The following is a 12,560-nucleotide window of genomic DNA, read 5'->3' on the forward strand; positions in this document are numbered from 1 at the left end:
TCCAAGTTTGATAAAATATGCTAATTAACAAGAAATCATGCTAGATGCACCTAGCGGGTTTTGCATCTGAGCTATTTAATTAAAAAATTTGAAAAAATGACACATTATATCAATACACAAAATAACCAAACAAATATATTTAAATAAAAAACGACATTTTAATGGCCAGTAAGAAGTATTTATGGTATATACTGATTTCCTCAAAGTACATTTAGTACCATGTGTGCATACTTGAAAAATACATACTTCATACGCAAATTCATTAATGTATTTATTGCACATTTTCATCTATAATTTTAACTCTGCAAAGTATTTTATTAAACAAGTTAATTGTTATCATTATTATGCTTAACCTTACATAATCTGTTATATCACTTTTTTAAATAAGCAATTATGCAACGTAGTTGTGGACATGAAGCTGATGGACTTGAGAGAAACTCTGCCCGAGGGCTTCACTTCAATTCAAGACACCATGGATAGCCGTAAGCAGAGTTTTCTTAAAAATAATCTTCTTTCCTCTTTTCTTTTATCCTGCCTCTCTCTAGTCGTCCTGAGGGAGTGCTTCTCTCGAGGCTGTGAATGCGAATGTTTCGCGGGCTCAGGTTTAGCTTAATTTATGATAGTGGGAGAGAGTAAAATAAACATTTTGCCCCGGAGGTAGGAGGAGAAGAGAACGATGAGTCATTGTTTATCTCTGCCAGAACCCAGCTTTTTCTTTATGATGTGCTTATTTATTTATGTATTTATTTGTGCAGAGCGGGAGTGGATGGTGGTTATCTAATATTAATGAAATGCATTCCCTTGATGGTTTAGTGCTTTTTGAGTGCTATGTATTTTTCTCCTTCAGCGTCTGCTCCTCTCACCGTGCCTTTGAGAATGTAATATTATTTTGGCTCTGGGAGTGGGGGCAGCATGTTTATTATTTTCATTATTATTGCATTTACACGGCCCTCGCCCGGCGCTCCTTCGGAACGAATGGGATGGGCCCAGAAGTAATATGGGCGAGACTGGTAGCGGGTTCTGGAGGAATGACTGAAAAGAAGATGAAGTCTCATCGGGCCGCGTTTTAATGCAAAGCTTTATTGTGGTAAAGCCATGTTTAATAGATGCTTCAGCTCACTGCATCGCCATTTCACTCTCAATCAAGTCGTGGTGAAAATCTGCCTTAATATCCTTCTTATACACTTGGCACTGAAGATTCCCCTTTAGCTTCCAACAAATGCCATTTTTATGTAATCGTGATGGCCTTTATATGCCGATCCGGTGCTTCAAGGCCTGGCACATATAAGTTGCATTTATAAGGTGTTCAAATATTAATGCATATATATATTTAGCTTGTCTCTGTAAATAAATCGTTTTAAAATAGGTAGTTTTTTTTTTTTAAAAAGATCATTACATTGTTTGTCATTTTTATAGTGCTTCCCAAGGACGAATAGGTCATACAATGTGTTTGCATCTATAATGTAGGCTTTGGATAATGCATACGTACCTCATAGTTATAAGACTGGGACGGTACCATATATAGAAAAATTTAGACACTATGGGACATAATTAGGGTTTGTTTATGTTAACTAATACTATTTATTTGTCTTTTTCTTATAGAGGAACAGGCTTTGAAGAAGGAAAGGTTGTGTGTCAAGTTGGTCCCCAGACACACTACTGATACGGCTATATGTGATCTAATCATCCAGGGAAAATCCAAGCATGGTCTTGCTAACTACACATATATAGGGTGAGATGGATATATATATAAGGTTAAAATCACAGACTGATGTTTTTAAAGGGATAGTTCACCCAAAAATAAAAATTCTGTCATCATTTTCTCATCTGCATGTTGTTCTAAACCTGTATGAATTGTTTTTTTTTTCTGATTAACACACAAAAAAATATTTTGATAAATGATGGTAAGAACACTGCTGATTGTAACCACTGACTTCCATAGTAGGAAAAAAATCTTATGGAAGTATTGTGATAAATGGTGGTAAGCACACAGTTGATGGTACCCATTGAATTCTGTCGTATTTGTTTTTCCTAGTATTGAAGTTAATGGTTACAATCAACTGTGTGCCAAAATATCTTCTTTTGCAGGTTTAGATGCGGTTTTTGGGTGAACTATCCCTTTAAAGGCTGTGTTTGATGCAGAAGTTTTGGTCATTTTTACCTCCAAGAAAAATAGAGAAAAAAAGTAAATATCCTGAAGCCATGTTTACTATGCTTCCTGATTTCCCAATTTTTTTAAACCAAAGTGAATCGTTGTTGTGGTTTGTCTTTTTGTGTTTTTGACCAGCTTTTGTTCCCTGTAGTGCCCCTCAGTGCCTGCGGCCTGCTACAGGCATCATGCCTCTCTGTACTGATGCCGCTACTCTAACAGCGTTTAAAGCAGTTCCTGATATTTCTTACTAGCGTTGGATTGTATTTAGCATTCACTAGCACATGACCTCAAATGCTTTCATTTGCATCAACGTTATGTATTTTCATTGCAGAGAGATGAATAGTTTGGGGATTTGGTGTCAGTTGGGAAAAATCACTAAGTTGAAGGACGCAGCAAACAAAACCTCGTCTGCATCTACAAACACTTCTGATGTTGCCAGGTAAGACATTTCACCAACAGTATAATTGGAAAAATATGCAAAAATGTGGACTTTCAACAATTATAGAGGTTAAACATTGGAGTCCACATGAAAGCATTATGGTCATGTGTATTAATGTCAATTATAGAAATATTTTCAGCTTTTATGCCCATTTAAAATGTACTCCTCTTCTAGCATAATGCATCGAAATATCAGCCCCTCATTGGGTTGGTATATATAACTGTGTATACTTTTTTCCTATAAAGTTTTCAAGAATTAATATGTAGAGATGCACAAATATACTGTATATGGGCCAATAATCGGTATTGGCCAATAAGAGCAATTTTTAACACTATAATCGGCTGATGAGTTTAAAAACAGCCCATAGTCATGGCCGATATATCCTGTCAATCAAAAGAGAACAGGAAAATGCAATGAATTTGAGCTGTGTATAGAAAATGTAAAGAGCCATCACTAGTTTAATGTTCAATATTAAAGGGACATATGCTTATTTTCCAGCTCCCCTAGAGTTAAGCATTTGGTTTTTGCAGTTTTGGAATCCACTCGGCTGATCTCTGGGTCTGGCGCAACCACTTTAAGCATAGTTTAGCATAATCCATTAAATCTGATTAGACCATTAGCATCTCGCTAAAATATAACTAAAGAGTTTCGATATTTTTTCCTATATAAGACTCGACTCTTCTGTAGTTACATTGTGTACTAAGACCGACAGAAAATTAAAAGTTGGGATTTTCTATGCCAATATGTCTAGGAACTATACTCTTATTCTGGCGTAATAATCCAGGACATTGCTGCTGTAACATGGCTGCAGAAGGTGTAGTGATATTACGCACTGCCCGAAAATAGTCCCCTTGTTACTTTGAGTAGCAGGGGACTATTTTCAGGTGCTGCATAATTAGGCATGGGCAGATTACCGGTTAGGTATACCAAGGTTTTAGAGTCAAGGTTTCAAAACCATTAACATTTTCTGTGATAACGTTTCCAAGGTATGAGCTGTGTTTACACAGAATTAATTAAATCATTAAGTCATGTAATTTACATTTAATATATATTACAAAAATATATATTTTTTTGAAGGAAAATTATAATTTAACTCTTTCACCGCCAGCGTTTTTAAAAAAAGTTGCTAGCCAGCGCCAGCGTTTTTCATGATTTTCACAAAAGTTTAATGCCTTCCAGAAAATGTTTTTCTTCAAATATATAAACATACAATATACCAAATGAAAGAACAGACCCTCTGCTTTCAAACAAAAAAAGTTTCATCCTAACTTCAGTGGTTCAGTGTTTTTTAATCAGCTTTTGAATATGGGTAGGTTTCTGCAAAAACACCACATTTTGAGCAAAAAGCAGAGATAATTCCATTTTTGTGACGGACTTTTCATAGAGATCCATTTCAGAGCGATCTTTAAAACAGAAACGGACATGCAGCCGCTTGCCATAGGGCGCCACCTAGTGGATAATAGCGGAAAGACGGAAATACTCGTCATTGGCAGGGAAGCGTTTTCTCTTTATTTACGAGATATCTCGTCAATGGCGGGGAAAGAGTTAAAAGGCTTGTTTTTACCCAGCTTACATGTTATATGTTGCTTAAAAATAAAATGTATTGTGTCCAGTTAAAAAGTTGCTGTTTGTATACGTAGGCGTCTAAAAATTTTAGTAGTGCAATGTCAAAACCGCAATACTGTGAAATTGTGGTATTTTTGCTTATATCATACCGCCAAAATCTCATACCGGCCCTTGCCTATGCGTAATATCACTACGCCTGCTGCAGCCATTTAACAGCTGCAAAGTCCTTGATTATTACGCCAGAATAAGAGTATAGTTCCTAGCCATAACTGCATAGAAAATCGCAACTTTTAATTTTTTTGTCGGTCTTAGCACATGATGTAACTACAAAAAGTCAAGTTTTAAATAGAAAAAATATTGAAACTCTTTGGTTATTTTTTAGCACGATGCTAATGGTCTAATCAGATTCAATGGTTTGTGCTAAGCTATGCTAAAAATGCTACCGCCAGACCCGGAGATCAGCTGAATGGATTCCAAAATGGTAAGAATCAAATGTTTAACTCTAGGAGAGCTGGAAAATGAGCATATTTTCAAAAAAGTGGAGTGTCCCTTTAATGATCATTATATGAATGAATAAAATTCAGAAAATGTAATATTCAGAATTTATTTAATACAAGTTAATAAAACCACCAAACTATCAGTATTGGCAGATATCAGCCTGAATAATCGGCTATTGGTATTGGTGGAAAACTTTTATATCTGTGCATCTCTACTAATAATACAGGCAATATCGAGTTTTAAAGCTGTGCTGTAAATTCAAGGCTGTAGAATATTTTAGCATAGAGTATGTCCTTTGCAACGGTGTCAAGGTTTGTTAAAATCATTAGGTGTGACATAATAATATGACAGGGGAGTTAATGGTTGTTAAGAATGCTGATAAGACAATGAGATGAGTTGTGCTTTATCACAGCCTTGCTCTTCAGGAAGACACTTAACCCCAGATTCTCCTTAGAGGATTGTCAACACAGTGCAGGTGGCTTAAGCAGTGTCTGCTAAATGGCAAGTTTTCCTTCACGACTCTAAAGTTCAACAAAGTGATTTGAGAGACCACCGTGAGAAGAGCTTAGTCTGTTGTGTGGTCTGACATACAAACACAGAAACACACACACACACACACAGTTTGCCCCATAGCCACACACAAACACACAGCCTGCAGGTCTGAAGACCGATAGCGAGAGTGACTTTGTACCTCATCCAACTCAAACATGTCAATTATTTATAAGCAGGAAGTAGCTGGGTTTTTCCTCGGTAAATAGTAAATAAACAATCACTGCTTCTCTCAGTGGTTGGTAGAGTGGAGAGGTTGGCTGGGGGCATGTAGGAGTACTGTAGATGGTGCCAACTGTAATGTGCCAGAGGGCCGTGGAGGCACAGTGGTCGGTATACATAGATGGAATTGTAAATCTGCAATCCAAGTGGATGCAATTTCGTGATGAAAATTCAAAGTGATCTCTGTCTGTCAATTGTAGTTGCAAGTTTGCTTGGTTTATTATCTTACACAAGCATATTTAATATCTCATCAGCTGAATAAGTAAACACCCAGTTGCGGTCCAAAAACGTATGGCATACTGTATTTTTCGCTCAGTTTTGATCACATCGAATTGGGACCGGCGCCTTTTTTGACTGAGATCGATTCTTACAAAGTCTCTAGGATCATCGTTACTTTCATATCAGTGATCTCTGCCTAAAACTCCATCTGAGGTTTTGTTCTTTGAACTTGCGTGCAATAGGACAAACCTTCCTAAGCGTACCATGGCTTCATAGCTTGTTTAAAGCCCTTTGTGCTGTGTGTTTTTGGTAGGGGCAGTTAGAGCAGAGAATCGTTTGATGTGCTCTTACATCCTGCTTTACACTTTCACACACTTCCGTCTCACCCCGCTAATTCCTCACCCTTTTAATGCCACTTTTCAAGTATGGGAAGAATAAATTGTATCTCAGAGCGATGATTCCCACTTTCCTGCTGTGATCGCAGACCGTGCACTTATTATTACATTCCATGCTCTACATCTGTGTGAATGTCCATCTGCAATCTGTGAATCTGCAGTCTGTTCATCTGCACAATGTATCTTAGAAGGCAAAGTTATGTTAGATTAGAGATAAAGTAAAAAACTGTGAATCTTCAAAGTTTCTTATCTAAGAGATTTTAGGACCTACTTGATTTGTTGTTGTTGTTTTATGAAGTATAACAGAATTAAATCTGGAATGTGCTTGATATAGAACTATAGTAAAATATGGGAAAAGTGTGACCCTGTCTGTGAAATCCCATGTGTTATAATCTATTTATGAGAATAGGAGCATCAAAGTTTGATTTCTCATTGATTTTAATCTTTGACATGATCTTGCTGAGTCAATATTAAATAAATCAAGGTTATATTTTCACATACTTTTATTAACATTAAGCAGCATGATTTTATGTAGAAAACAGTAAATCACAAAAATTATGAGAGCTGTACATAGTTTGTGGTGTTGTTTCTGAATATGCAGTGTTTGAAAGACTAAAACGCTTATGTTTACTGTTGAAAATATATTAAACGGTCAATAAGAAATAAATGTTTAATGACCCCATTATCTTGCTGGTAGTTTGGCAAATATTTGTGCAGATATACTGCATATTATAAACTGTTATAATCTCACTTTCTTTTGCTATTTCAGTGCTTCACTGAAATTTACCAACATAGATTTCTCTATATATTCAGCCAAAATGGGTAACACTTAACAATAAGGTTGTATTTGTTAACATTAGGAAATGCATTAGCTATCATGAACTAACAATGAATAATACTACAGCATTTATTCATCTTAGTGGCTACATATATTTTTCAGCATTTACTAATACATTATTAAAATCAAAGGTATTAACTGTTACCATTAGTTAATTCATCATGAAATAACATGAATAACTGTATTGGCAAGAACAAAGATTAATAAATGCAAAAATGGTATAGCTTATTGTTACTTCTTGTTAGCTAATGCATTCACTAATGTTAACAAATACAAGGTTTTATTGATAAAACCTTTTAGCAACTCATAACTTAATAACTGCACACAGGGTTTCCAGCATAAATTTTGTTAGTTAAGGTGGTAGGGTTGGGCGAATGGGCGGGGACTGGGGACAATCAAAGGGGTGGGGCGTAAGCATCATGATGTAAAATGAAAATATTTTTAATAAAAACACTCTAATAAAACTTAAATTTGAAGAAACTATGACAAAAAACAAACACATACAAGATTATTAATGAATTAAATGCTTTGAACAGATAACGGGAATAGCTGTGTGATGAAGTGAAACTATAGGGTTAATAAACACAAACTGAAGCAGATGTTTTAGAACGTCTGGCGAACGATGATAGATAGCGCGAAGATTGTAAAAACGGATTATTTCCCACTATTAATTACATTATCTTAAAGGAGTGTTGCATGTAAATAATGCACATAAATAACGTGAGCAAGAGAGCTCAACAATTATATTGAATCAACAGGCACGTTCAACCTAGCTAGCAGGTTGCTCAAACAACAAAATCACCAGCTAATTTACTTTAAATTTGCAAGAACTATAGACGAATACAATAACAGGCTTAAATAAACCCAAAACATAAGTCCACTTGCAGTTCTCACAGACACATGTTTTATCAACTGGCTAGTTATCATCCAGACAGTGACGGACCACGTCTTCCCCTCATATAGGCTGTGTGGTGCGCGTGCCCGCTCGCGTTGTAAAGCGCGTCCGTGCTATTCTGCGAGATGCACTTGATGGCCTTTTGTGCAGCGAAATTATATATTTTTTTGGGACGACCTAGTTAAGGCGGTAGGGTTTCCCAGCTTAGGCGGGCCACCCGAACTGCAAAGTGCTGCGGGAAACCCTGACTGCACATAGTATTACTGTAATAAAATGCTCATAGTGTAATAATTAAAAAAAAAGTAATAAAATCCTAAGCTCATAATTTAATATAAATTATTACATTATGAGGAATTTATTACATTATAAAAAATTGTCATTTTGTCATAATTGTAATAGGTTTTTTAAACAGCTTATTATTAGTGGTGCTTGCATTTAAGCAACATATCAACACCCTAACAACAGCCTAGCAACAACCCAGGAACCCTAGCAACCACATAGCAACACCTTAGCAACCACATAGCAACAGCTTAGCCACCACCCCGGGTACCCTAGCAACTGCAGAGCAACCACCTAATAACCAAACAGAATACCCCAGCAATCATTTAGCAGGACCTATATCTCTGAATCAGAACATCGTAGAGATATGTGTGTGCACTCTTTTGACTCATGTTAGCTATAGACACATAAAAGATCCCAAGATTTGCAAACACCACAGTAAGAAATGTAAAAGCAGGTATTAAAATGAATGACAAGTAAATAAACCTGTGAAATTTAAGGGTGACACTGTGAGGATTTGGGAAAATAAAATATGATTATTAAGTTTTTGTAAAATTTTGACCAACTGGCAAAACAAAACACAAAGTTATGTATGGCTTTAAATGTATTGGCTCGAATAGCATGAATCCAAAAGCATGGTCGCAATGTAACGGTTTTTTTATTTATATTAAAAAATATTTTATATTGTAAACATTATAAGTTGCCACAGTGTGTTCATAATGTAATATATTTTTAATACTACCATGACATTATGAGCTCAACATTTTATTTTCATTACCTTTATTACCTTATATGGACACATAAAACAAGACTGTATGTTGTTGCATTACTCTGTGATTGTTTATTTTTGATCAGTCTGTGGTGTCTCATTGCCTATGTCAACGTGAGCCCCGTTTCTTTTGCATTGGGTCAGTCCAGTTCATCAGCCGTAGATTTTAGGGTTGTTGTTCTTCAGGGTGAACCAGACCTGAACATCTGCCTCTGGTGCTATTTGTCCTCCAGATAAAACTGTCATCTTTCCCTCTGATATCTGACCTCTAGATTGACAGAGAACATAAAGTTGCCTTGTGCTAATTTTTCAGTTTCTCTTTCTCTTCATAGTATCAAGGTTTGGGGCATTTCTCTCTGAATGACAGGGCCATATAGCGCAGGCATAGAGTTTATATCCAGAAGCGGAACAATATAAATGTAAAGGTCAAGCATATTTCCAATTGTGAGCTGAAAGCTTTTTTTATGCTTTCGCATGATTCACTCTTCTCATTCACTGCTGGAGGTCAGTAAATAAAGAATCACTTGGGCTGGACTTATAAAACTTTGCAACTTTTTAATAGTTTAGATTGCATTAAAAATTAATAATTGTGATCCTGGATGCTGATGTTATTTAATATTTGTTAATATTCAAATAAACAATTAAAATATTTATTATAAAAATATTATTATAAAATACATTTATTTATCAGTCCCTCCAGAAAAACGCACACAAAAACAATCACCAAAAAACTACTTTTTCTGAAAGAACTGATTTATGTTTTTATTATAAGCAATACAAACCAGAATATCAATGTAACACTCATTAATTCAACAAAATTAAATGAGTAAAGATATGTGGTAACTTTTTTAAAGCGATATGGGTTTCCAGGCTATGCCATATTAATACTTTTGAGATTTACATTTTACATCTTATATGATCGTATCACATTAAATCACATTTTACGTAAAATAATCATAATATAAAAGGTAACTATGTAATTTCTGTGAGAGTTTGATACTTACAAAAGATCTCGATCTCTCAAGATAACCTTTTTACAGTGATTTTTCTCATGATCTTGACATAAAAAAGATCTAAAAAAAATACATAGTTCACATTTTAGTACATTATTTAGCATATTTTACTTAGTTCTATAACTTTTATCATGTATTTTTGTCTCTAAACAATTTAATATCTCAATATAAGTCAACTGTGACCTATTGCATTATAGTGAATGTGCTTTCTTCCCCTAAAAAAAGATTGTTTATGGAAAAGTCTTAAGTGCTGAGTGCTCTATACAGTGTTGATACAGCGCTGATGGATGTGTGTCAGCGATTGTACTCTGTTCATTCCAGTGACCTGCACATCACCTGCTGAACATCAGCACTGTAAACAACAGAAGATCTACCGGTTCTCAGGGAAGGCAGGCCCTGTACGAGATCTGTCGCGACGGCGTCTCCAAATCCGCTTTTTTCAGACAGTCTTCTGTGTACCCTTTCCCAGAAAACCCTAAAAAGGTTGCAAATTTCCATACACATCAAGCAAACTCAAACTGAGCAGTGCCACAAACAATAGATTCATCAGCAAAGATCTGTGGCTCTTTAGAGAATCCACGCTCCTATATTCCACAGCCGAATTCTTCAAGATTCCTCCACACCTGACATGGAACTTTAAGTGGGATAATGACAAGCAGGAAAGGCGCCACTGCAGAGAGCAGCTGTCTACACGCTATGGGTTGTGTGGGCTGCCTGCTCGGAGCGAACGCTGAGGTGTTGTCATCCAGCATCTCGGATGAGTGTCAAAACACCCGCTTCCAGATTTCGCTCAGTTCGCGGCGTATTATTTTTATATATCATTTTTATCCTAATCTTTGCTCCATCCGAGGCTTTGGAGAATTTGTCCACAGCGTGACAGATGTTCAATTTCTCCGCCTAGAAATGGACTTGTCCTCCTTGAGTTTCTCATCAGCCACCCATGGAGTTTTCTACGTGTGATGTTTTGATATTGAAATTATTATGACTAATTGTCTCTTTGCAATCCTGTTAAAGTATGAATTGCCTGCAAAAATTAGTTGATGAAATTGTTTTCGTCCCTTAACTTTGCAGATTTTTGACCTGCTTTGTGTTATAATGCCAATTGCTGCAATATCTGGATTAGGTAATGAAGAGTTTCGTTGCAAAACGAGATAAATCCTTTTTTAACATTTTTGACAAAACATGTTTATTATTATGTTATCATGTTATTATTTTGTTTTATGGTGCTACTTAGCTGTATTTTTTAAATTATGAAGTTTTAAATAAAAAAAAAAACAACTGCCGTTGAATTGATATTAATTGGAATGCACAACCAAACAACAAGATTTTTCAAATATAAAAAAACAGAGTTATCTTGTTTTTGCAAAGAAACTCTTCAAATTAATGTTTATTTGTCAGCAAAAGTCCACGAGATCATTCGAAGGACTCTTGACAGTTACCAGCAGTGTTGGGGAAAGTTACTTTTAAAAGTAATGCATTACAATATTAATTTACTCCCCAAAAAAGTAACTAATTGCGTTACTTAGTTACTTTTCATGGAAAGCAATACTTACGTTACTTTTATGTTTCTTTTGCGTTACTTTTTCTTACTTGGCTGAGGCTTGATCTCTTTCAGGCCTTGCAGGTGTTTTTTATGAAGTTCTGCATTCAGAAATTGAATTTTCCATCACAAAAATGTCAAGCTCTGGCCTGCCATCTCAGTTTCTGACTCAAACTGGCGTGCATGCATAATGTGTAATTCTTCCTCACTACGTTTAGTTTAATTCAGTACATTATTTTTTTTTATCAAATTAATTAAACTGAAAAGTAACTCACTTTACTTTTTTTTAAAAAAGTAACTCAAATATTAATGTGTACATTTAAAAAGTAATGCGTTACTTTACTCGTTACTTCAGAAAAGTAATATTATTACGTAACGCATTATTATTACGTTCTACGTGTGATGTTGGGTGTTTTGATATTGAAATTACTATGACTGATTGGCTCTTTGCAATCCTGTTAAAGTAATGAATTGCCTGCAAAAATTAGTTGATGAAATAGTTTTCGTCCCTTAACGCCGATTTTCAACCTGCTTTGTGTTATAATGCCAATTGCTGCATTATCTGGTTTAGGACATTCATTTTTATTTGTCAGCAAAAGTCCACGAGATCATTCGAAGGACTCTTGACAGTTACCAGCAGTGTTGGGGAAAGTTACTTTTAAAAGTAATGCATTACAATATTAATTTACTCCCCAAAAAGTAACTAATTGCGTTACTTAGTTACTTTTCATGGAAAGTAATACTTACGTTGCTTTTACGTTACTTTTGTGTTACTTTTTCTTACTTGGCTGAGGCTTGATCTCTTTCAGGCCTTGCAGGTGTTTTATATGAAGTTCTGCATTCAGAAATTGCTTATTTCCATCACAAAAATGTCGAGCTCTGGCCTGCCATCCCAGTTTCTGACTCAAACTGGCGTACATACATAATGTGTAATTCTACATCACTACGTTTAGTTTAATTCAGTACATAATTTTTTTTAATCAAATTAATTAACTGAAAAGTAACTCAGATTACTTTTTTTTAAAGTAAGTCAAATATTAATGTGTACATTTAAAAAGTAATGCATTACTTTACTCGTTACTTCAGAAAAGTAATATTATTACGTAACACATTATTATTACATTCTATGTGTGATGTTGGGTGTTTTGATATTGAAATTACTATTACTAATTGGCTCTTTGCAATC

General features: G+C 35.3%; 1 protein-coding gene across 1 annotated transcript in view; it reads left to right on the top strand.

The window, feature by feature from the left end:
* mvb12bb (multivesicular body subunit 12Bb) overlaps positions 1 to 12,560 on the top strand; it is a 58,679-nt gene that overhangs the window by 15,152 nt on the left and 30,967 nt on the right. Inside the window, exons 4-6 of the mRNA XM_073867732.1 lie at positions 382 to 482; positions 1,603 to 1,732; positions 2,484 to 2,591. Coding sequence (XP_073723833.1) covers positions 382 to 482; positions 1,603 to 1,732; positions 2,484 to 2,591 — 339 coding nt within the window. The remainder of the gene's footprint in view (positions 1 to 381; positions 483 to 1,602; positions 1,733 to 2,483; positions 2,592 to 12,560) is intronic.

Source organism: Misgurnus anguillicaudatus, chromosome 5 (genome assembly GCF_027580225.2).
Source record: "Misgurnus anguillicaudatus chromosome 5, ASM2758022v2, whole genome shotgun sequence".
In the NCBI taxonomy this organism is placed as follows: Eukaryota; Metazoa; Chordata; class Actinopteri; order Cypriniformes; family Cobitidae; genus Misgurnus; species Misgurnus anguillicaudatus.